The sequence below is a fragment of the Psittacula echo genome, assembly GCF_963264785.1.
Source record: "Psittacula echo genome assembly, chromosome: 2".
NCBI lineage: Eukaryota > Metazoa > Chordata > Aves > Psittaciformes > Psittacidae > Psittacula > Psittacula echo.
This window is the reverse complement of record NC_137737.1, coordinates 53710147-53737278: the sequence shown is the minus strand read 5'-3', so window position 1 is coordinate 53737278 and position 27132 is coordinate 53710147. Positions and strand designations below refer to the sequence as shown.

The 27132-nt window shown below is 42.8% G+C and overlaps 1 protein-coding gene across 3 annotated transcripts in view; it reads right to left on the bottom strand.

Moving 5' to 3' along the window:
- Positions 1–27132, bottom strand: part of PRKAG2 (protein kinase AMP-activated non-catalytic subunit gamma 2) — a gene marked incomplete at its 5' end in the record, with an annotated part of 225434 nt that overhangs the window by 148509 nt on the left and 49793 nt on the right. For all 3 annotated transcript variants that reach the window (XM_080611091.1, XM_080611092.1, XM_080611093.1), the window contains one exon: positions 13346–13417. In XM_080611091.1, the coding sequence (XP_080467217.1) occupies positions 13346–13417 (72 nt within the window). The remainder of the gene's footprint in view (positions 1–13345; positions 13418–27132) is intronic.

The window sequence follows — 27132 nt, the reverse complement described above, 5'->3', positions numbered from 1 at the left end:
AAGAGGCTTTAACCGTTTGGCTTGTTTAATTGCAGCACATGTTTCACACTCGTGAATAACCCGGGCAATAGTGTCCATTGTTAAGTCCACCCCTCGATCACGGGCCCATCTGTATGTTGCATCTCTGCCCTGATGACCTGAAGTGTCATGGGCCCACCGGGCCAAAAATAATTCACCTTTATGTTGCCAATCTAAGTCCATCTGAGCCACTTCAATCTTAGCAGCTTTATCCACTTGTTGGTTGTTCTGGTGTTCCTCAGTGGCCCGACTCTTGGGTACATGGGCGTCTACATGACGTACCTTCACCACCAGGTTCTGCACCCGGGCAGCGATATCTTGCCACAGTGCAGCAGCCCAGATGGGTTTACCTCTGCGTTGCCAGTTGCTCTGCTTCCATTGCTGCAACCACCCCCACAGGGCATTTGCCACCATCCATGAGTCAGTATAGAGATAAAGTACTGGCCACTTTTCTCGTTCAGCAATGTCCAGGGCCAGCTGGATGGCTTTCACCTCGGCAAACTGACTCGATTCACCCTCTCCTTCAGCAGTTTCTGCAACTTGTCGTTGAGGATTCCATACAGCTGCCTTCCATCTCCGATGCTTTCCCACAATACGGCAGGACCCATCAGTAAACAAGGCATACTGCTTTTCACTTTCTGATAGTTTATTATATGGTGGGGCCTCTTCAGCATGCATCACCTCCTCCTCTGGTGACATTCCAAAATCTTTGCCCTCTGGCCAGTCCATGATGACTTCTAGAATGCCTGGACGACTGGGATTTCCTATTCGAGCTCGTTGCGTAATTAGTGCAGCCCATTTACTCCATGTCGCATCGGTTGCATGATGTGTAGAGGAGACCCTGCCTTTGAACATCCAGCCCAGAACGGGCAACCTGGGTGCCAGGAGGAGCTGTGCTTCAGTGCCAATCACCTCTGAAGCAGCTCGAACCCCTTCATAGGCTGCCAGTATCTCTTTCTCAGTTGGGGTATAGCTGGCCTCAGATCCTTTGTATCCCCGACTCCAAAAGCCGAGGGGTCGACCTCAAGTCTCCCCTGGAGCTTTCTGCCAGAGGCTCCAGGTAGGACCATTCTCCCCAGCTGCGGTGTACAGTACATTTTTTACATCTGGCCCATTCCGGACTGGTCCAAGGGCTACTGCATGAACTATCTCACGTTTAATTTGCTCAAAGGCTTGTTGTTGCTCAAGGCCCCATTTAAAATCGTTCTTCTTCCGGGTTACATGATAGAGAGGGCTTACAATCGAACTGTAATTCGGGATGTGCATTCTCCAGAACCCCACAGCACCCAAGAAAGCTTGTGTTTCTTTCTTATTAGTTGGTGGAGACATTGCTATTATTTTGTTGATCACATCTGTAGGGATCTGGCGACGTCCATCTTGCCATTTTATTCCCAAAAATTGAATCTCCTGTGCAGGTCCCTTGACCTTACTCCGTTTTATGGCAAAACCAGCTTTCAGCAGGATTTGGATTATTTTCCTCCCTTTCTCAAAGACTTCTTCCGCTGTATCACCCCACACAATAATGTCATCAATGTACTGCAGGTGTTCTGGAGCTTGCCCCTGTTCCAGTGCATTCTGGATCAGTCCATGGCAGATGGTAGGGCTGTGTTTCCACCCCTGGGGCAGTCGGTTCCAAGTGTACTGGACGCCCCTCCAAGTAAAAGCAAACTGTGGCCTGCATTCTGCTGCCAAAGGAATTGAGAAGAATGCATTGGCAATATCAATCGTGGCATACCACTTGGCTGCCTTTGACTCCAGTTCATACTGAAGTTCTAGCATGTCCGGTACAGCAGCACTCAATGGTGGTGTGACTTCATTCAGGCCACGATAGTCTACTGTTAGTCTCCACTCTCCATTAGACTTTCGCACTGGCCATATGGGGCTATTAAAGGGTGAGCGGGTCCTGCTGATCACTCCCTGACTCTCCAGACTACGGATCAGTTTATGGATGGGAATCAGGGAGTCTCGGTTGGTGCGATACTGCCGCCGGTGCACTGTTGTGGTTGCGATTGGCACTTGTTGTTCTTCGACCTTCAGCAACCCCACAACAGAGGGATCCTCTGAGAGACCAGGCAAGGTGGACAGCTGTTCATTTTCCTCAGTCTCCAAAGCAGCAATACCAAAAGCCCATCAGTACTCTTTCGGGTCTTTGAAGTACCCTCTCCTGAGGTAATCTATGCCGAGGATGCATGGAGCCTCTGGACCAGTCACAATGGGGTGCTTTTGCCATTTCCTTCCAGTCAGGCTGATCTCAGCCTCCAGTACAGTCAACTCTTGGGATCCTCCTGTCACTCCAGAGATATAGATGGGTTCCACCCCTTGACAGCTTGACGGCATCAGGGTACACTGTGCAACGGTATCTACGAGAGCTTTATACTTCTGCGGGACTGATGTGCCAGGCCATCTGACCCACACAGTCCAGTAAATCCGATTATCCCCTACCTCCACCTGGCTGGAGGCAGGGTCCCTCTAACAGTCATCACAACGTTGGACACCTAAGTCGTGTTGAAAGGGATTATTCTTCGTTATCACAGGAGCTGGAGTAAAATCAGCTCTTCCGCTCCATCTGGGAACCTGCCCACCAGAGACTGAAGCCGCAGCTCTCATGGGATGATTAGTCTTGACCCTTGTTCCTATTTTCAATTCATGCACCCGTTCCTCCAAAGCTGAAGTAGGTTTTCCGTCCCACTTCGTCATGTCTTCTCCATGATCCCGCAGGTAAAACCATAGGGTGGCCCGTGGTGTTTGCCTTCTATATCTTCTGTCTTGAACAATAGGACGTCTTTTGTTAACAGCTGAGACGTATGTTGGTACACGTGAGGAGCTGGATAAATCAGATAGATCGTCCCTCAATTGTTTGACATCCTGGGACAGTTTTTCCACAGCTGAGATGATGGAAGGGGTGAGATTTTCTTCGAACTCTCGGAGTTTGTGAATCATTTCATCCACTGTTGGTGTTACTATGTCACCCCAGGTTACCGTTGCCAATGAATGGGCATATGATGACGGTGCATTCCGTGTAAGTTTTCGCCACATGGGTCGTGTACATTCGACTTCATCTGGGTCTATGGGTATATCTCCGTTATTCGGTTTGGTGTGATAGATCATCTCTACGATGGCTGATTCCCTCAGAGACTGGATGCCTTTGTCTAAAGTAGTCCACTTGGCCGAACGACTCGTAACATCATCCTTGTATGGAAACCTTTCTTTCACAGCTGCCAAGAGCCGCCTCCAAAGACTGAGGGACTTTTTCTCTCTTGCAATTGCTTTGTCAATTCCCCCTTCTCTAGCAAGTGATCCCAGCTGCTTGGCTTCCGTACCTCCTAGTTTGTGACCATCGGCCCCATTGTCCCAGCATCGGAGCAACCAGGTGATGATGTGCTCCCCTGGTTGACGGGTAAAATCTTTTCGCATATTCCGGAGCTCGGTTGAGGTCCGAGGTCGAGAAGTCACCTCTTCTTCTTCTTCTTCATCATGGGATGATGACTCCTGATCAGGTGGTGGCCTGGGTGGTGAATACATTGTTTCTTCATCTTGCTTCACCCTTCTTGCCTCCTTTCTGCTTTTTCTCTTGCTTATGGGGGCAATCGATATTGGTACGAATTGGTCCTCTGGTTTAGCTGCAGTCATTATCACTGTGCTTTGAGTAGCAACAGTACTTGTCGCTGGGGGTGGTGTAGCTGCTGTGGTTGGGGCTGGGGTAGCTTCGCTATCTGTTGCAGTTGAAGTTTGAGTAGTGGCTGTACTTGTCGCTGGGAGTGGTGTAGCTGCTGTGGTTGGAGCTGGGGTAGCTTCGCTGTCTGTTGCAGTTGAAGTTTGAGTAGTGGCTGTACTTGTCGCTGGGGTAGCTGCACTGTCTGTTGCAGTCGAAGTTTGAGTAGTGGCTGTACTTGTCGCTAGGGGTGGTGTAGCTGCTGTGCTCGGAGCTGGAGTAGCTGCGCTGTCTGTTGCTTCGCCCTCAGATCCAAGGACATTTCCTTCCTTTTGAAGGTGCTGGATAGTGTTGAACAAGGCCCGGTAAGCATAGGCCAAGCCCCAGCACGTTGACATGATTTGTCCCTCTCTGGTATGACCAGGATGACAGCACACCTCATTTAAGTGTTTCACTAATTCTTCTGGATTTTGCACTTGTTCGGTGGTGAAGTTCCAAAACACTGGAGGGGCCCACTGACCTAGATACTTGCCCATACTATCCCACACACCTTGCCACTCATGGCTGTCCAGCCTCGGGGAAAATCTCTCGGTCCCCCTATTTTGTCGTCTAACCCCAGACAAGGCCCAAACCCGACTCTGCTTAACTCTTGAGATCAGACGTAATGGTTGTGGACAAAACACACTCTGTATGCGTGCCAACATGGTGACCCCCATCACAATCAGCAAACAGGTCTCAACAATATTAAAAGGCCACTCAAAAACTTCAAAACTCTCAAACGATGCTGTAAACGGTCTGGAAGGGGCACTGGGAGGGTAAAAGAATGTCTCCTTCATAGGTTGACCACCCAGGAAGGAGAAAAAAGATGTATAGTTGCTAAGCATTTGTATTATATACCTCCCAAAGTATAAAGGTGGTGACCACACTGGGAACATAAGCCAGATCAGTTTCATGATCAATTTTTCTATTGTATTACAAGTCATTACCATAAAATATAATGAGACAATAACCTTAGCCCAAGCCCCACACTTGAAAAACACTAACACAGCAAATACCGGCTCTAAGTAACCTACGGCATATTGAGACTGTGAGATCAAAAACAACAACTTTGAGAGCCAATAAATCAGCATTGTGACAAGTGACTATCAATCCAAAACACTGAATGCTTATCACAAATACGATTAGACACACTCCGGTCAGATCTGTCGTTATCTCAACCCTTCGTGCCCCACGTTGGGCGCCAAAAGAACTGTCGTGGTTTAAGCCCAAGCTGTAAATCAGAACCACGCAGTCTACTGCCCCCCCCCCCCCCCCACCTTTCTTCCCTCCGCTTCTGGAGGGACGGGGAGGAGAATCAAAAGAATGCAGCTCCCACGGGTTGAGATAAGAACAGTTTAATAACTAAGGTATAACACAAATCACCACTGCCGCCACCAACAATAACAACGACAAGAGAAATAACAAGGGAAGAGAATACGATACCGCCCGCCGGAAAAGACAGCCCGCCCGACCAGGGGACGTGCCCTTCCGGGTAGCTCCCAGTTCCATCCCCTGGCATGACGTGCTGTGGTATGGAACACCTCCTTGGCCAGTCTGGGTCAGGTGTCCTGTCCCCGCTTCCTCCCGGCCCCTCCTCCTCCCTGGCAGAGCATGAGACTCACAAAATCCTTGGTCAGTCTAAACATCGGTATTATCAGTTTTTTTTGTTCCCAAGCCAAAAGTCAAAAACACAGTACTGCAACAGCTACTAAGAAGGAGAAAAAAACAAAAAACTGACTGCCACTGCTGAACCCAGGACACTTCGGCAGTGATGCTAGAGGCAGGTTACACAGCTAGATGGATCATCAGCCTGTTCTTCATGACTTTTGGACTCATTTCCTGAAGCTATGACAGGCAGGTAGGCAGAAAACTCCACATGTGCTTTGGAAAGATAGCTATTCTTCCAGTCGAGCTGTAGCAGCAAAGAAACATAGTGCACTTTGGTTTCTCACATTAATAACCCTTGTACATCAGTTTGTGTCGGTCTAGGAAAAGCAGTAAAGTGAGACAGGGCATAAATATGAAACACACCTAATAATGCACATGGTGATATGGCTTATTTGACCCTGATTGGATAATTGGCCTTTTGAAGATAAGGAATCCAAACACACGATGCAAGTACAATACAAATCAATGCACAAATAAGGTCTAATCAAACAAATTGAAAATTTCCTCCAAGTATGAAGACTGTTCATCTAATTAAAAACACAACCAACTACCAACAAAACATTCCCTGTGTTGGCTTTGTGCAGAGCATATAGAGGATCTTTGAGCTCTGCGCCTAACCTTAGACTCCTTACACCTTAAAACTGGTTACATTGGACAGAAATGTCAGCTCCTGACTATACAGTCAGAAAACAGTGCAGCAGGAATACGGCTAAATTAGCAGCTTGGTAATAGTGCCAGTGCAACCCTCAGCCTAGGGCAATGTGCTCCCTGGTGAGGTTAAGCAACCGAGCAGAGCCCCATGCTACATCAGATGTGCTGTTTCTAGTCACTGATTCCACTTGTTCAAGGCTAAACCAGTTACCCTACGTAGCACTGAGTAAACATATTCTAAAATGCTACACTACCAGTTTTCATGCTTGGGAGCACCAAAGGATCCTCAGCTGGGGACTAGGGAAAGACTTTGCTCTGTTGTATACACCAAGTGATCTTAGGTGGGTTTCTAAAATACATCCAGAACTGGCCACTGTTGAATGAAGCAACAAAACAAGACATGTCTTACAGTGTTTGGCAGACTTAACGTTCCATTTTTTGACTGAAATGTAGTGATAGCATGGCACTTGCTCCACACTGGGCAGCTCTGGATGATTTCAATACAAGGAAGAGCATCCTGAAAGCTGCCTCTGTCATTTCTCTTGGTTGAGGGAATCTTTCTCTCTTCCTAATCCCTTCTTCCTTATTCCTATCTATGAATATTAATGGCTCAGAGCAAACCCACATCTTTATTTTCAAAAAACTCCTAGATGACAAATTCCCAACAAAAAGAATCACTACCAGTCCCAGGCTACCCCATACCCGTGAAAACAAAACAGCTGGACAAGAGACTCAAATCATCAAGCAGTTGTCCCTGTGGCTTCTCTGCTCGCTTTCTATCTGATGGGGATTTAGTCTGTGCCATAAGCATTCACCAGGTGCCACCTGGGCTTGGAGAGAGCACAGGCCAGGGACAGTCCCAGATTGCACATAGCCACACTGCTCTAGTAGGTGCAAGAGTTTGGCTCTGCAAAAAGACTGTGTCAAAGCCTTTTATCTCCAGGACAAGAGAATGCTCCCTGACCTCTATTATTTATTGCTTCTGTTGAAATTTCCCAAGTGAAAAACCTTGCATCTTGTGCTGTTAAGAACTATTCATCCTGAAGGCCATCCAGGTCTTCCTGTATAAGATCCCTCCCTAATAAAAAAACACTTCTCTCTGCCCCCCAAAAAATCTGTTTAGTATGCTTCTATTTTTTACCTCAGCTTCACTAGCAAAGACCAGTTCTGGGACTGAGCTTGGGCAAACCTCACCAGTTCTGTCCCTCCACCCTGCAGTCATCCTTTCAACACCATCCTGCCATCTTTCCCGTCATTTGTTTTCTTTACCTGACTCACAATTCTTCATCTCATTTTACAAGAAAGATTAAAGTACACTACATTTAATCACTACCATGTGCTAAGAGACCAAACTATTCATACTTCACCACAAACTAGTCTTTTGTTGTCCACACACCATCCGACTCAGTCCTGCCTCTTCTCACTCACAGGCAGATATATTCCCAACATTGTCATTTTCTTTCCCATGCTTTGTATTGAAAGTCTGATCCCTCTATTTTACCAAATAAAATCCTCTCTAAGAAGGCATTTCTGCTCCCAACCTAGAATTTAACGACTCCTTAACTGCAGGGAAGAGAAGCGTCCTTCCCAAAGCAACGTGCCTAGAAAAATGAACAAGCTCTGCTGAGAAGATCCTGACCATGACACAGGCAGAGGCTGTGTTGGAGGCAGCAAACACAGGCACTGCCCGTGTTCCTGCCACAGCACCTCTCCACAGCCATTTCCTTTGTTCCCGTACCAGCGTGCTCCACCTCTCCAAGAAAGTGGTCCTTTCTTGGGCACACAACCTTCCCTAGTGGATGCCCTCCCTGAAAAATCTCTGGCTCTGATTCAGTTGGTAATCTGAATTTAGACTAATTTTTCAGAAGAGGCTGAAAAAATAATCTGGCATACAAATGGGCTCAAGCTAAACAGCCTTTCAAAATGCTTCTAAGTGAAAGTTATTACATGCTCCTGAGCTGCATTCTTTTATTCTCCAGCTCCAAATAGTTAAGACATTTATGGAGCTTTTGAGTTCTGTTTGCTTTTAAAACAGTGAATTATTTGACTTTCATTTTGCCTCTTCACTTAAAAATCTTATGAATGTCAAGTAACAGAAAAGGAATCACCTCCCACCATCCTTGACAAGGACAGCAAACACAATTAGAGACAATACACCAGATAGATGTCTGCACTTGTTTCCTGCCCTTCCACTGAATCTCAATAAAAAAGCCCTTTGATAAAGTTAATTGGATGATTCTCTCATTCTGCTGGAATAAAAGAGCTCGCAGAAACACAAGAGCTGACTTCATTAGATTGAAAGGTAATGAAGGACTTACTCTCCCAGGCACTATGTGGTCACATGCACCACCACTAGTTCCCTTGGTGCTGCATAAGCAGTAACAATTGGGATGACAATGTATATTACAGGATCAGAGATGTCACTTCCCAAAACTAAAGTACAGTGACACTTTCCCAAATTAAAATACAATGGGATGTGTCTGGCTGCTCTGGCAGGCTCTGAGAGCTTTGCATTGCTGTACAGACAGTTAGAGTAAGGTTTCCAGCAGGAAAACCAGGGCTGCTGAAAGGCAGAAACAGGCTTAAGGAAAGGTGAAAGCAGGGCTGGCTAACCCTTCACTTCCTAACCCCTAACTGCATTTATTTTAAAGCAGTGGATGGGAAAGAGTAATGCACATGACAGTTCAGTGGTTGTCCTATGTGCCCTTGCCCTGAGGCTCACTGCATTCACTGCACGTGCCCCATGCCAAGGCTGTGGCACCATCCAGGACATGCTCTCCATTCTCACTGCTCATAAAGAAATGGATAATTAAGAGACTGGAGAAAAAATCAAAAAGAGATTTATTATCCAGAGAAGGGGGGGCTAAACTCAACATTTTTATTTGCTTCTTCTCCATCATTCAGGGGTTGCTCACGCAGCTCCCCTGAGTCACTGGACAAAACAAAAACAATGCAGGGATCAGAAGCAGGACAAAGCAATCCTTGAAGTCCTTCAATACTGGAATCACTCCTCAGATGTTTTCTTATCCTAGTTCATCCACACTTTCCTGCATTACTGATAGTAGAACTGTGATTCAGTGCCAAAGGTAGCTGTAACAAAGCATCTACATTTCACCCTGTTTCTTTGTTTGTACTTCCAAAAAACCAAACCAATCCTCTAAGTGCCAGGTCACATCCAGAATCCATGTACAGCTCATTACCAACAGCCATTCGTAAAATCTAATTAAGGCTTTGCAAAAATAAAGTCTGCGTGATTTGCTCCTTGCTGTAACTGATTGCATTTTCATTCTGTACTGGAGAGTTTTCTGCTCAGAATGTACCACTCTCTTCCCCCTCATTTTTGTATGAACTACAAACCGTATCAGCAATTTGTCTGTATTTCGTTCAAGTCCCTGATAAAGTATGATATAGTATAGCAACAGAATGTTTTGTCTGCCTAGAAACAAAATCTTCCACTTGTGAGTCTCAATTTATTTTACCAGCCAGGTTTTTTATCCATTTAATAGGCTCCATGTTTACTGAGTGTCATTCCAGCTTCTTAAATCCAAATGTCTTGTGCTACTTTTATATACATGACACCAACATTATGACATTTTCCAACCAAATTTATAATCCATTTAAACCTCCACATTTGTTCAGTAAGAAATGCTTACCATTAATTCCAATCCAAATGAGTCTATTATAATAGCATCGTTAACTATCCAATACTAGATATTTCATCATTTTGCCGAGGACAAACCTGTAAATTATCCTAATTGCAAACACTGTAAATATTAACACAGTAATTACTTCTTTTTTTGCAGCGTTTTGGAACTTCATCTCTGCTCCAAAATGCATTCAAAATCAGCACTAGTCAGAGAAAGCTCTGCCAATTCATTCATGGGTGTTTTATCAGAGTTGTTTGCATTTAATTTTAAAACGCCTAGCTTTAGCACCTTCTGCTTTAAATACACTGAAGTCATTAACAGGACAGAGTCAACACTGTCATCTAAGATAAACATCTCACCAGCTTTTTCCCCATGTAGAGAAAAAAAAATTAATGCACACTTCTTTTTCAAGCTTTGTTCGATGTTCTTATGACAATTCTATTACTTCCATAAAGGAATAGATTGATATTCTTCTTTGAACTTATTTTCTTCCTCCTACTCCCTCTTCCCTCTATAATTTGCTATTTGTCTCCCCATGGATAATTTTCTTGCGTCATTTTTTTCTCTCTAATCATTCACTATTCTGCACCTGCAGCTGAAGGCAATGGATATCAGTCTCCTATAATTTCCATACCTTATCCTTTCACCTTATCTATCACATGTTAGATGAATGATCTATAAATATTCAAGGTGCTAAGACCTCTGAAACTGATAGAGCCATTTGGGTGCAAAGGGGCACTCATCCCTGACTGCTGCCTTACCACACCATACCAGAGTTACTTTCTGAATGATGCTCCACATCACTCATGATTTTCCAGGCCTCTAAACTGCCTCTCTTCCACCATCTGTTCCCAGACTGAGGAAATCCAGTAAATCAAATTGCTTCTCCTTATACAGGAAGACCTGGTTGTCCTTGTCTATACTGCTGCATTTAATGACCCTTTAAGGTCTCTCTGCAAGAAGGATTCAGCCGTTTCTGGAGAGTGCAAGCTTTGAGCTGGGACAATGGGCAATACCAGCTGTTCTACACAAAGCTACTAGCACAAGTATTGAGGCATTTTGTCAGGCAATAAGAAGGGCCAGAATACCTGCCACAGACACAAGAGCTACCTTTCTCGGTCACTCCACCCCAAAAACTTCTACACAAGATTCTTCACAGTATTATGTCCTCTATCTTCAACAGAAGAAGGTGAAAACTATCCCTATCCTCTTTCTGATGTCAGTCATAAAGGAACGAAGAATACGTCATTTATAACAGCCATATTAAGGGGAAGCGATTAAGGCTAAACTTCAGGAAATGTGTGTCACATTCCCACCACTGCCAAAAAATTCATACGTGAACTTGAACAAATAATTCTGCACTTGAGTTTCCTAATTGTGTAATGAGGATTCTTGTCACAGGATAATGATTGAGACCCACTTGCATGATAAAGTATTGAGGATCTCTGCGGAAAATGTTAATTCAGCTTCCAAAAGCCTTTCACAAAGAATAGGAGAATTAAATTAATGACAGATTGGAAAGATAGGCTGCAAACTACTCTCTATCCTGATCTATAGCTCAGGTGACAGAAGAGTTAAGTGCAGGAAAAGAGACACCCCTGATGAATTGCCTGTCTCCAACAAGACAGGTGAATGGAAAAGCCACACTACTGATGGAACACTGACTTTTAATATACAGAAGTTACACACTGCACTGTGATTTCAAATTCAAACAAAGAAAAACCATCTCACTTTAAAGTGAAGAGTAACTCACGGATTTCTTCATGCAGCACCAGTAGAGACTGGCAAACTTTTAGTTAAAATTAAGTAAATACTGCAGTTTGATGCTACTCATCACTCTCTAGCAGCAAAGATCCCACTTTGTTGTATGTGTTGAACAGAGCTCCAAGCATAATGTTAGAAAAAACTCTGTCTTCTACACTCAGTCAAAAAGGCCAGTTAAAAATGCAGTTTCAGATGTTAAGTCCCAGTTGCATGGTTACTCCAAAAATAATTGCACTTCCGTAAGCAGAACTTGATACAAGTCTAGGAATTAAAAACCCAGCATTTACTGAAGGTGCAAGAAGGGGCAACTACTGAAATGTTCTTCTAGTTCTCCCAATACAAGCACTCATCAAAAGAGAGACCCAAGACTATTAAGAGGAAAAACAGGGGATTCATAAGTGGTGAAGTGGAAGTCATTAAACAATATCACGTAATACTACACGAGTGAGATAGACCGGCTTCAGTATATTTTTTTCTTCATGACTGAGATTCACGCAGCTTTCTCAACTTTCTTTGGGAAAGGAGTTGATAAACGGAAAAATCAAGTTTTAGCTTGGAAACCCTGCCTTCTTCCAGCATGACAACCCCTTCCAAAACCATCACATTGTTCATTTTATTCAAACCCTCCAAGCAAGCACCTTTTGGCAACACTGTATATTTCAGCTTCCCTGGCATCTACAAGAGTTTCTCTGCGTCAGTGACTCATACGTCAGTCTTAAAAGGTCCAATGCAGAAAAGAACAAGGCCAATGTTATAAAAGTATTCAGTTACTGATGGATTGCAGAATTTTTTTAAACAACTGTCCTTTGCAGTGAGGTGCAAAGGAATAGAAACTTGTGCTGTCAACAGAGCTAAGTTGTTCTGGGTGCAGATTAGCTTCACTAAGGAGATATTTATTGCTTCACCTGCCCTGAACTGTAACGGCAGACTCATTGACAAATGGCTTGTAGCAGGTTTAATCTTCACAGAGGTCCACAGCCTTGTAAATATTGTGACAAGCAAACCAGTCTGTTGTGTAGCTACAGATCAGCTTTTGGGGCTATCTACTGTTCAGAGCAGTATTTCTCTTCACAACTTGGCTGGTAGGAGGTTTACGCTTAGCAGACCAGCTTGTAATTCAAGGCTTTGTGAAAGTAATGAGGCCAGGACCTGAAGATGACAGATCCCACCCACAGTTCTTATTTCCTTGAAAGTTGTGTAGGCGCTGTATAACCATCCCTAGTGTCATCCATTGAATAGGCTTACCTGATCATTTTAAGCAAACAAGCTCTGTGAATCTATTGGTTTAACGTAATATCAGGACATCAGAAAACACAAACCATACCATTGCCTCCAGAAGGATAATCTAGAGTTAATCCCACAATGTGGAGGAATCTTTCCCCCTTGTTTATGGGAAGACCCTACTGCTGTAGCTTCAGCAAATCAAGGCAGCTCATTTTGCCAGTGCCAAGGACAGCCAATTCAAGGACAGCGAACAGTTTAAACCTCTGCAGCCAGAGAGCAAACATCAGGGGGCAATTCCAGGAAAACATACCGACAGCCACAGACACCTATTTGGGCACTGTATTTCAGTAGCAGCACCAGAAATTTTGTTAGCTAACTATACTCCTGATAATGCAGTTATGCAATATCACTTAATTGAATTACAACAGTGTTACACACAACATCTGAAGCATTTGAGACAATACCACTGGAGGCTAGCACTGTTGCCAGGTTACACTGCATAAGCGCTGTCATGATAAAGTCTGCAAAAGTCACTGTATTGGCTTTAGTGAATCACCCTCAACAGATTAATGGTATGGTGAGAAAGATTTAAAACCCGAGACTTTTTTAAGGCTAATAACTGGTGTTTACCACCAAAGGACTCAACCACCACAGCAGAAGTGAAACTTTGGAAATATCCTACCTTGCGAGAAGCATTTTTGTCTGCGCTCTCCACATCACCGTCCAAGAATGGCATGGCAAATGAGCTGAGATCCTGCCAGGACAGAGAAGAAAAATTTATGTCCTATATTAATGTTCCCTTCCTTCAGAGCATCCCATGACTGTCACCCATGGTTTTATTAGAGAAGTGCCCACTCCTTTACTCACAGCAATTGCTGGTAAGCAACAACACAGGCTCTGATCATTCTTCTTAGCTGTGAAACCAACGGCAGCTCTAAGTTCCAAGTGTATAAAGAGCCCTTAGCAAAGCTTGCACTACACCACCATGGAAAACCACCTGCCCAGCCCAAGTCAGAAGTCCTATGCTAAAACTTTCAAGGGGAGGTACCCAAATCCCGCAGAAAAATTTGTAGGAAATTATAGTTTACATACAGCCACCTGCTCAGCAAATGGCCTATCTTGTCCTGAGTGGGGTGTATCATCTCAGTTAAGAGAGTATTTATGACAATAAACAAAACCTGAATAAGAATATGTTGATGTTCTGGAAAATACGTGACACATAGAACAGAGTGGAGAAAATTGTGCCATAGTGCTCAGGGAGGAAATAAGCAATTCACTTGCACAAATGAGAGGAGCACCCAATTCTCCACGACTAAAGACAATAAAATCATAAGAAAAGCATACATGCTCATCTTTAATTAACAAAAAAACCAAACTGCGATTATATTCTACCTCCTGCCGTCTGTTCTGTTTATGCTATTTCATGTTCCAGCCATGGGGTTTTTAGAGCTCCTCTCTACATGCATAAGGAAATTATGTTAGTGTCAAGTTCAGCATCTGTTTGATCAAAAAAATAGATAATGAGTAACTCTGTGATCAAAAGCATGAGGTTGTGTAATGCCGTGCACTGAAAACTGAGTTTGGATCCTAAATCTTGGTTTAAATGTCAGGAATACCTCCCCAACGCAGAACCTCCCAGATGCGAGGCATCACCCTTTCCATGTAATGATTCAGTGCTGCTCTACTACCACATCTGCATCCCATTTAAAATAGCTCAAAACATAAATAAATAGCAATTTCACATAAACCCAATTTGAGATTAAATAGAGCTTAATTAAAAATTAGCACTACCCGGGTAGTCTGCAGGGCTTGGTTGCCTTCAGAATTCAGAGCAGCCACAGATCTAATCACATCACATTGTGTAATCATACTAAATCCAAAATATGCTCAAAAATGTGTATAACTCAGACATAATCCTTACAAGTGTTTGAAAAATATTCCGGTTACATAAGAAACAACAAAAATAAGGAACAAAATATTGAATTACTGGAACTGAAGCACATGGGAGCAATTCATGCCAAGTTGGAAAGAAAGAAAAAAAAAAAGAAAAAAGAGGCAGCAGCCAGGCTTGGCCAAGCTGGCCCCAAATCATTCGGCCACAAACCAAAGTATTCATGAGAAATTAGCATGCTTCTGCCTCCATCTATGCACATTCAATGGGAACTATCTACAAAGGCCCAGACTACAAAGCACCAACCCAACTATACAATGTCATCCTCATCACCAGGCTTTGTCATCTGTGCTTCACATCAACTTCATTTGCAAATAAAAACATAAGGAAGAATCTCAAAACCAAAAGAAGAGGAAATCTGTTTGGTTTAGATTTTCACTGTTCTCAAGATTTGACAAAGGCTGCACCAGGCACCACAGGACCTTCAAGAAAAGCTTCTGTATCAATTTGCTTATTCTTTATTATAAACAAATTATAATTAGTTAAGCAACTATAATTAGTTAAGATCAAAATGACTTACATAGTCCATATAAAAACTGTTCAGCCATAAATGGCATTTATAAACACTGTTGATACATGGATTAACATTATTATTATTATTCCTACCTCATATGCTACTGCAGGACTTAAGTAAAGAATCTCTGTGAAGAAGTTTAAAAGCCTAATGGAAAGTTACACAAAAACATATCCCCTCATGTTTAATTTAGCCAGAGAATTTACCAACATTTTCCTCTACCCATCTTCAGTAGTGCAGAAGCTGGAATCTGATGTGTGCTAATTCATTTTCCATGGAATAAATAAAGGAAATAACCTCTTTTGAGCTCCACGTATTAGTATCCTGATATTACTGCTTGGTGTAATCCACAGGGAGAAAACCTGCTGGAGACTGGATGGAAGGAACTGGCTTTAAGGGAACACATATCTAGTAATCAGGGTTGAAAAACCTGTTCAGAGAATCTGAAACAGCTAGGAATGAAACCCTAACCTCTTTTTTGGGGGGGCAGAAACCTTCAAAACCAGGAGGAGGTAGGTAGGTAGATAAAACTATTTTTTCTAGGAGCTAAATTTCACTTCCCAGTTACAATTCCAAGCTTAAAAACATGTATGTATTAAGTTCTGAAGTCTAAAAGTACCACAAAACCGAGCTGATGACTCTATTCTAGTTCTTTACTCACAGATATCATGAAGGTATGCTAACTTCATCTGTCTTTACAAGCAGAACAGATTTCTACTTGTAAGCAGAAATAACTGGAGCTAGACCTTTCTGGGCAGCATGAGACCTTTCTTTGTTAATACAGGGCTGGAGAACTTTTCAAACATGATACTAATTGCACGTTTAGTCCTGTGATAAAGGCTGTGTAAGTGTAGCCGCTACCTAACAATTTTATCTTTCATGTCTTCATAGGATTCTACATGGGAAGGCATCCATTTACAGAAGGTAAAAAAAACATGCATCAAACGCCAGGCTGCAAACACTGCTCTCTCAATTCCAACCTGTCGGTTAAGCAAGGAAATACAAGATGCTCATTTTCTCTTCGCATGCATCTCTACAGAATACAGACTACATATCTATTTCTTTGCGTTCCTTCTTCATCCATGTGATGGAAGAATTGATGATAAAGTAACTCTTTAAAAAAAATAAAATAAAACCTGCTCCAAGATTTGCAAAACACCACAGTACTCTTGACAGGCCAATGGTGCAGCTCTAGCCCTTGTCACATATCTGACTCCTCTGATCTTGCGCCAACAGATACATATCGAAGGCTCGTTCTGCCATTAACCTAGGATTGAAACTGTTCCTAGACAGCTTTCTTGTTTTCCAGCTCTACCTTACTGCACCTGGAATAAGTGCTCTGTAAAATCACATGGTTCTGGAGAGACCTGTAAAAAATTTCCGTCAAAAGCATATAGTGATTGTCATTGTACACAGAAAAGTCCTTCTCATTTGAGACTGCAGAGCCCTGGCTAAAGAACAAATGACATCACTCCCTATATATCCATCAGCCCTGCATTATATCCTGGGATAAACAACTTCTGTAGAGACCACAGTCTATGATCATCCCCATAAAGGAACAAACGCCACCAGAGATTGCATCTCTGGTGCTGCTAGCCTAGAGTTAAGAGTATGAGAAGTCCATCTTGCAAAGTTCTGTTAGCTTTCCTGCCATGCTCCTGTTCTTCTGTCAGTCCTTTACATCGCTCAGTACCATCTGACAGCCAGACACCCCTCCTGCCATCCCCGATTAGGAAATATGACCTCTTGAACAGTTCAGATTTACTTTACAGCCACAAAGCCACTTCAGATATTTGATTTCAATCCACTTTTATTTACAAGTGGTTGTCATGGCAGCTTCTGTTCTATTCACTGGATATGACCCCAGGGACATCAAATCTTCTTCCGGAGGACAGCAGAGCTGTGACACAGCAGAGGCCCAGCTCAGTGCTCCTGCTACCAGCCAGGCTCTTTCCCAGGAAGGGCTATCTCCCACAACACCTACTCAACAGGCAATTTTCCAGGACTTTTCTTATTGGTTGCACAGGAGGCTAACAGATCTAAAAAAGCAACTAAACCGACATTATAGTTTTTAACAGGCTTGTCTGCTGCTTTAGTTTTGGCAGGGTGTAAGTCAGAATAACTCTGTATGCAAGTGCACTTACCTTCTCTATCACTTCTTTTCTTATTTCCTCTGGGGGGAAACAGATATCAGGAAGGCTACAGATTATTCACACTAATTTCCCCTCCATAGGTAAGACCAACTCTAAGGAGTCTGGGTGACCCATACATCTAGAGGGTGGTCCTTCCTCATTTCAGCTCTTTTACTTTTGACAGCCACTGCATGAGAACAGTTCTGATTATGTGAAAAGAAGGAAGAATAAATTTTTTGTTCTTTGACATCCTGGGAAAACAAAGAACCTTTTCTCAGAACTGTTTTGGAGAATAGGAAAGAAAACCACATTTTAGGATACAGAAAGCAAATATATTGGCTGGCATAGCATAGCCAAATAGCAACTGGAGCGAGATCTGGTTAGCCAAGCCATTTTTCACCTTTTCCAGCCAGTTTCACTGTTTCTTTCCTTACTGGGAAGGATTCCTGCCAAAAAGGCTTGCCCAGACATGCTGGTCTGGACACCGCTGCAGTTGGAGACCTTGGTGTCAAAGAAGGGCTTCCAGCAATTCTATTGCCGAGGCTGCAAGCTTAAATACCAAACCACTAAAGCCTTGAATCCAGTAAACAACACAGAATAAACAGGATTCTTTTTTTATTATTGTTTTGTTTCAAGGCTACTTTGGCAGCCAGGCTGACAAAGCTTCTCCGCAATGGCTGAAGCCAAAAGAGCCTGCAAGGCACCCTGGGATATGCCATGACTGACAGGTCAGAGATCAAATTCCAAGGTATTCTAGGGAGAAGTATGACCTTTTTATGGCCCCGCTCAACAGTGGACCAAAATTTCAGGGCTGGGTATCAAAAGAATGTTTCACAAACACCTCCCTGCTACCAGCCTTCACAACTGCCCCTTCAAATGCAAGGCATGGCCATAAGCAATATGGTCATGTGAAATCTGTGCCCATGGTGGTGGGTCTATGCCCCATGAACATGGTCAACTCTTTGGCCATGTTTCAGGGGTGACTCAGGTCAGAATATCTTCAGGGTAGCCCCATAGCCTACCTCTGCTGAAAGGCTGGGTTCCTCAGCTATAAGCAACTACAGAGTCCTAGCGTAGGCAGCATCACACAGTCCTAACTACTGATGGTGTCACCTAGAAACATTATTTTTCTGCTTCACTGTGTTCTATATATGTGCTAGGATTGCACCAAATTTAAGGCTGTGAAACGCCTGCCAGACATTACAGTTTCTTTTTACAACACAACTCAAGCAGGAGGTGACGCTTTACTAAGACAGCTTTTCAATATGGGGAGACAGCTCTTTTAATACAATAAACAAAGAAAACAAAATACAAAGAAATTAAGCTGAGTGCTGACAATAGCCCTGGTCTCACGACAAATTGCTAAAAGCTGCACTCCTCAGCATCCCACCTTAACAGAGATCATGGGGTCTCCTCCTCTGCTGATGTTACTGAGCTGTGAGCGCTTCAACCATCCTACCAAGGACAAAAAAAGCCAGGAGTTTTATTAACATTGGCTGTGAACAGTTTCTTTCATCTCAGTCTGCACAGCACCAGATTTTTTTATATCAACCTTGGATTCGTACTTATTACAAGCCTATGTAAAACTCTGAATAGCAAATATACTACATATGCTAATAGCCTGTGAACAGAATCCAAAGTCTGAACTCTGTGGAACAGGGGACATAGCTTTGTAGCTCTGACCGAATAGAAAATTTTCTTTCTTTTTGAGAACAATCCTATCTAGAAGCCTTGGGGAATTTATATCAAACCACTCAATTATTGCACAAGGAAAGATTCAACACTGATACACAAAGGAATTTCTGCCCTTTTGTTTACATTGTTCAGATATACTAGTCATAGTATAGTATAATAAGACTTGCTAACATTGCTTTATTCCTTTAGGAGTAGGTTGTTCACTGCTTTGCTTTTCTCCCTCCCCCATGCCATCTAGACTGCAGCATGTGTTTTGGAGACAGATATGTAAGTCGTACTGTGAGACCGAGGATGCTGGTGACTAAGTCTCAGTATGACTCAATGGGAGTGGGCAGTAACAGATGCACAAAGCTGGGTTAGATTTATGCAAGCCAGCTTTGTACTTCACAAGGCTATTGCAATTTATTTATTTGACTTTACTTTTAAGGCTGTTCATATTAAAGAAGAACAATTGAATGGGACTGGAGAGTTTTAGAGCATAGAAAAGAGATATTCAGAGACTTGATTTTGTCTGCAGCATGAAGATGCCAGAGGCAGCATGGTCCAGGAGTCACCCAGGTGACTGTGCAGGACTGGCTTGTGCGACTTCAATGTCAAGATGGATACAGCATTACATTTGATATAACAGGCGGTGAACCACCCTAAATGATGTGCCTGGAAGAAATGGGAAATTTTCAGTCCCAAAGAGGCATAATATAAAAGACTAGGGAGTAATGGATGGCTGAAAACTAACCCAGACCTCAACATGTGAAAATCCCCACCTACCTGATGATTATTCAATGTCCTATATCAAAAAACAATATATGAAAAGTTTATGTGAACCTTTGCATAAGAAAACCAGCCTACGTGTAATTTACAGACATTTCTTTCAGCTGTAACAAGGAAACAGGCAAAGTACTAAAGAGCTACTGAAGCCATTTCTCCCCTGTTCTCACCCATAGAGCACCTGGCTTGGATTGCCACCACTTGGTCAGAAAGAGCTGCTAAAACTAAGAATTTCAAGGAGATGGGCAGAGTAAGGAAACTAGGAAGTCCTTAATATTTCCCCATAAATAATTGTTTTCCAAGCTGTTCTTCCCGAGTTATCATGATCATGGGATCCAGGCAGCCTCTTGCACACCGTTCTTCATCTCTAACCCTTCTGACTGCTCCTGACAGGCATTTATCTCCAGCCGTCTACAGAAAATTCACTTTCTGAGGCTGTAGATAAGGTTCATCAACAAAAACTGCCAAGCTGTGGATTGCTTTTTTGGTTTGTTCTCAATCTCAGACTTAAACCACTAGAACACATTCCTACACTGTGCATGGAAAAAATAGAATTTTCTTTCAAGCATCGTGCTCCCCTGCCAGGAAACACCATCGTATCTTCTTGGTGATTCAGCCTTTGCAGATGAGCTGTGCACAGATAGCTTGGGGTGGGATGCAATCAGTTCTGCCTGGAGCCCCATAATGCCTATATTGCCCCGAGAGCTCAGGGCTGTATGGGAATGCTGTGATGAAGGGTGCTGCTTTCCACTTCATCAGTGAGTCACGAACCATCACGAGGGCTCTCTGACAAAGCCTGAATACGATCCCCATGTACACGACAGCCTGGTTTGTCAGCTCCTTCACACCACAAACTACACAGCACAGTGACTGGCAGCATGTTTATTACAACGGCAGATGGACAACCTAGCAAACGTGTAAATAGCAAAATGCCATTAAAAAAACAAAAAGAGAAAGTGAGAGAACAGCAGAGAAAGCAAGTCGGGGGGGAAACAAAATTCTCAGTGTTCATCATGACACCATGATCCACATACAAACTCAACATTAAGTGCTATTGCTGCCTGCTCTGTTGATGGAAACTTTTCTCTGGTGAGTCGTTTCCTCCAAGAAGCACCCAAAGTTAAGAAACACAAGGTGAAAGCAGAAGATAACACACCTCAGGCCTGGAAAATGTGGTCAGACGAGTGATGAGGAAATTAAGAAACAATCAAAGACACGACTCTAGAGAAGGACTGCAGGAGACTGGAAATGCTACTTTCAGATGGCACATACTCCGTGCCAACAGTATTGCTTTCCAATTACTTACATAGTTGCCTTACATAAACAAGACACAGGATCCTAATGTATTTGCAGAGAAATGCACGCATTTGCCATAAAACATAACTTCAGCCACAGTGAAATAGCAGAACTCCAGGGAACAAAAGATGATTTTGCCATAATGTAACAAAAACACTTGAATCACTGCAGCATGGGGGCAATCTCAAGAGGATTCAAAGAAGGATCATCATGAGGCTTTCTAAATCATCTCTACACTTCAGCTACTTTAAAGTTACTGTGTTTTGCATTTTTTTGTTTTTCCTCACTCTCCATAGGCCAGATTTCTTTGAAAACCATTTCCTCAGGGAAGAGCAAAACAAAACAAAATCAGAACTGATTTTGACTCCGTGGCCTCATGTGAGAAGGATTTGCAGGGTTCTTCTTCGTGTATGTATGACTTAAAAAGGTGAAATTCACACCAGGCAGAACATCTCTGCTATAAATATTTGAACTGCAACTATTTTTTCCAGTTCAGTGCATTTAGGGAGAGAGCTGCCTATTGCCTCCTCTTTACATTCTTGTCAGTTAATAAGCGTGAATAATCTTTACAATTAGAAGAAAGCTCATAGCTGCAAAGCCAGGCAAGTGAGGGATCCGCTATGATTACGTAGTACCTCAAAAAAAAAAAAAAAAAAAAAAGAATAAAAAAAAAGAAGCAAAGAGAAAATTGGGCAAGGAAAGGAAGAAGAGGATGGCTGTGTGCTTGGTGTGCTGAAAACCTGAATGGGAAGTCAAAGGGGACAACACACGTAACCTATGACAAGAGAAAATTCCACTCTTGATGCTTTCCTGATGCATTTCCCTACATCACTTGCAGCTGCAGAGAACAATTTCATGTTTACAAAGTTTACAGTCACTCTGCCATAGCTTTTCTCAGTTTTAGTACCCCAGGTAAAGGAGACCAAGACATAAAACGTGCTTTATTTCTTAGGCTAAACAATTTTTTTTTACTTTTCCCAAAAGAATGGATGTCTTCATTCTTCCCCTTCCAAGCTCCATATTTGAAGGTGTATTTTGCTGAAGTTGGCAACATAATAAGTCCTCAAGGACAGAAGCAAGCTCTAATTCTCAGATAATCCAGAAAATGTCACAGTCATAGTACAGTACTCTGCCCTAAATTCATCTTGTATGTCCTTCAGGTCCCAAGGGTGGATTTGAGCCAAGAGATACTGAGATCTGGTATCGTTATTATTTTTTCCAGTTAGTGGTGCCATGCAATACTAATAAATTACATTACATAATCCAGCCTGTGGGAATCCAAATTGCTTTACAAACCACATATCCAGTCCAGAATAGCTTCACGGATGCACTTGAGTGGTAAGACTTTCACTGGTTACCCTGGCATTCTGCTATACCTCTGGGAAGGCTATCCTATCAAGGATAGGATATCTTCTCACCTAACTTCACCCACCCAAACCACTACTGATCTACCCCACACTTTTTGTCCAGCCTAGAGAGCAGGGAAAAGCCAGCATTTCCAATGGGCAATTTGCTCCCATTCCCCTGGTATGGAAACAGCTAGACAACTTGCATAAACTGTGGTTGATTCAGCATAGGAATAATGAACCCTGCCTCTTACCTCTCCCTCTTTGCTGCCTATAAAGTGGGAATAAAATCACTTATTTTCATTTTTTTACTTTAATTTAGAAAGCAAGCTATCCCAACAAGGGATTGCTACTTACTACTGGCATGTCTACCCGGCAATCACAAGTGTGGTTTACACCAGCTCACTTTCACCCAGCTCCACACAGCACTGATAAAAGTGTAGCCATGACAACACATGGGTTAGCGTAGGCTGCAAAACCCCCATGGGAGGCTGAGTAAATACTCCAGCAATTTAGCTCACTCCTCGCTTCCACCGGCTGTCAGGACTCAGCCAGGCTAATTTAAGCCCAGCTTCAATCACATCTTTGCTTGCAGTCTAGACACATCATAGGCATACATACAATGGGCAGCACAGTGAGGTCCTAAGTTCTGTTGGCATTTCTAAGTGCTACTAAGATGTGCATTTTCTTTACACAGCTTTGGCTGCTGTGTATAAAGCAGGGTTAACTCTTTGACTGGGCGAGCGCTAGTTGGAGTGAAGAAGCCACTGTGTCCAATTGAAACAACTAGAATTTAAATTTTAAGATAACAGGCCAGCAATAAAACCTCTGAGAAAATCATCTTTCTTCAGAGAATTGGCACAATCTAAGTGAAATGTGGAAGGGATAGCGTACCCTGCACTTCTACCTTGCACCAAGCATGACCACTTGGTGTGGTCCTCTCACACCAAGCTCTGGACACTTGTTAAGGCTGTCTCAAGAGATGTGCTTCAAAACGTATCATAGTTCTGCTTGGAAAAAGGTGTTAAAAGCCACCAACGACCATCTCTGGAAGAAAGATGGATAAAATACTTACCCATGTGGAAAATCTTATGAACAATGAGACAAATGGAAGAACACAACAAAGAGATTGCTCACTCTCACTTGAAAGAGCTATCACTGAAAATAAGTTTTCACAGTGGGTCCAGTTGGGAAATAATCATCATATGGAAAGGGAAGGATGGAAATAACAAACACTGAGGTTTTTATCTAATTACTGTACATGCAACACTAAAATTTTAAGATAGGTATTTCCCAAAATAAACTGGAGGCCTCTTCCAAAGGCTATGGCTTTCATCAGTATCTACTTGTTTATTGTTGGCTTTTTTTCCCCAGAATTTGTTCCTAGTTTAGATCCAGTGCAGGATAAAAAAAAATAAACCCTTACGAATGAGCTATATTCACTTGTTGTTCCTTTAGAAAGACTTTCCCAATTTTAACCACCTTATTCTTTATATGTCCACTTAAGAATCATGATTACAGTGGACCTCTCTAAACATGCCATGGCGAAAGACAAGCAAAACCACATTCAGGTAAATTCAATTGAAAACTTGCACTCGATCCCTACATATACATGTTGTCAAAAGTCATTTCTGCTCTACGCAATGGTTTTGAAACCCAGTAGACACTGATGAGCTGAAACAGGCATTTGATTTGGCCGGCAGTTTGTGCATCAAAATGTGTCAAGAAGCATTTGATCCTGCTTGGAGAGTAAGGGAAACATTTCCAAGTTAGCAGGACTCCCTGGACACAGTGATAGATGGGCAGAGTATGAGCCTGGCGTGGGAGAGGCCATTTTATAACTGGCTGTCACTCCAAGCCATGTGGCAGACAGTCCAAACCCATTTGTCACAAAAAAATAAAGCTCTCACTGGAATTACCAAACTAAGGTGCAGGGACAGCCTCTGACTGCGGCTCGCTCCAGTATGGACACCTGCCCTGCCAAGAAACACCACCGAAAACCACCCACACAACAAACCTGCATCCAAGCAGGAAGCAAAACTAGGCAAAGGACAACAAAGCCAAATTTTTTTCTCAAAGTGAATTAAATCCACAAGCAGGAAGCTTAGATTCAGAATAACATTTTGTAGTCTTGCTTTGTTTTTTATTTTTATTTTAATAGAAAAGCACTGACTTTTCCTTACTACCAAAAATAAGTTCATGCAAGTAATATAGCCCTAAAAAAAATATTGAGGTTTTTTTTTCTCATCAAGAACGTCAATTTCTATCTATACATATTGAGTAGCTGTACAACTGTTAGTATGCGTTTAAATCCAAGTTTAAGTAGCATTTATTTTGAGCTCTTTTAGACATAGAAATCACACTTAGAGCCTTAACCAGTCACCAGAAGTCTTTATATACCTACTAGAAAAGTGTCTTTTACATCAGAGCAAGAGGCTAAGTTTACCAAATATATATTACTTCTAAAAGCAAAAATACGTATTATATGTATTACTTCTAGCAGCGATGGTGAGAAACAGGTTTCACTGGTGACTGTGTTCTCCCAGATGTAGACATGCTGGTGCTCATCTCACAGAACATCAATTTTGTTTTTTACATTACACATGTAGCTGTCATATAGAAGAGTATATATGGCAAATACATACAGTCATATAACGTGTGTATATAGACATGATAACAAGCTCTTACAGTTCTGCCATTTGTTTTATATTTTAAGATGATTAAATATCTCTTGGCTCCAGATCAGCTTGTCACTCAGCCTGCTCGGTGGCCAAGCACACAAAACAACACAGGGATTTTCTCCACCTGCTGGAAAACCGGTGGCTCTTTGCTACCTGAAGCAACCTCTGGCTAGAGGTGATCTCCACCACCTCTGTGGTTTGCCCTTAAAGGTTTGCAATGATACTGCTTTTATTCTCCTAATTTCTTTTGCTGAGTGTCAGACACTGCAGTACAGACTGACAGGGTGGGTTTTGGGGGATGGTGTTTTGTGTTTATTTCGAACTGTGGCATTTTTCAAAATAAATATGGTTTTGTTCCACTCCCAGTAATAAAAAAAAGGGACTAAGTTGAGTACTAGAGTTCTCTTTTGCTGGGTTTCCCATTGCCTCTCTTTGGATTAAGGGTTGGCTCCCTGTCAGCAGGATCCATTTCACCCTCCTGCCCATCATTCCCTCTTCTGACACATGCTCCTGGCTCCCAGACTCCAAATTTCACCAGGTTTCTCCACCCCCCCCCAATTTCAGGTTTCTCTCACCACCCAGGGCTGCTTGAAGTCCATGCAGCCTCTGCTTTGCAGCCTCTGCTTTCCAGCCTCTCCCAAACTCCTGACTCTTCAGCCCACACAGAGGATAGAGCTGAGGGTGAAATCTCTTCCCCGAAGACAGATACCCCCAGTCTCTCCTGTGGCCTATAGCAGCAGCTAAACCACAGTGATCAACAAGCAAAACACAACAGATGCTGGCAGAATACTCTGCATCCTCTACTAGCACAAATTTTAGTTTCTCTTCACCAAACCCCTCCCATCACCCCACTAATGAAGCACCTTTAAACCCTTCAGGCTTCAGGTCTGATCCCAGGAAAGAGTAATCCTTGCCTTTATTGGATATTTATTCTCTCACAATTGCAGCACAAATTGCATGTACTCAACATTAATCCTGGTAGCAGAAAGAAAAGAAATGCAAGAGAAACATATGAACCCTGTAATACACCTCTTTATACTGATAAAGCTCATCAAAAAAACAAATTAAAACCAATAAGCAAAACTGGAGCTCCTGAAAACCTACGATTTGGGGTTTGCAATGACTGACCATGGCAATTAGTTGCTCAGCAGTTCAGGCTGCTCTGAGATGAGCAGTGTGAGAAGCCAGGCATTGCAGGACTCAGAGAGCAGATGGTTTTAGGCTGAAATTAAATAAACAACCCCCCAGAAAATAATCTCTCTTTCCAAAACACTAAGGAAAAGTTATGCAAGGAAAAAATAAAAACCCCGAGCTACATTCTTTAACTAGATAAAAGAACATGTTGTTCAGCCTTGGAGTATCTATTGTAATTAAATGCTCTAAAAACAGGACAACAGCCCGGTGCCAGCCATGCATACACAAAAGAGACAAAACACAATGAAAAAAAAGAAAAAAAAAAATCTGAGAACCATGCATCTCTTACACAGCCTGAAGAATGCCTGCCTCTCAGCACAGTCCTGCAGTGCACTCGGGCGTCCACCTAAATGAACGCAAAACCTACTCCCCTGCTAAGATAAATACATTGAAAAATAAGAATTGAAATGCAAAGAAACCCACATATAATCGAGCCCCGTTCTGACTTACAGCTCTGAAAAATCCTGCAGTCTGGCTGGAAATGTCCATTGAAGAACTGCATGCAAAGCTTTTCCCTAAAGGCAAGCGCATTTAAACATCTCAGGCTCTGCTACTGAACCCGATGCTGCAACAGATGGGGACCAGGGCTGGGTGTGTTCCTTCTTCCCATCACGGCGCTGCGAGAGCACGGCAGAAGCCGTAGGTATCGCAGGAGAAGGCAGGAGATGGTTTCTCCCTCGCTGCAGGCTCCCTGCCAAAAGTGCTTTAGACATTGCAAGATTCGATTACACGACTGCAGCAACCTGCCACATTAACTCTGACGGGGGCCAGCGACGCACACGGATGGTACAAGCAGGTAATTAAGCACCGTATTGGATGCATTAGCTAAATGTTGTGGGTACACCAGGGAAGTTGGAGAGTTCAAATAATCACAGATATTTTTAATGTGACCAGA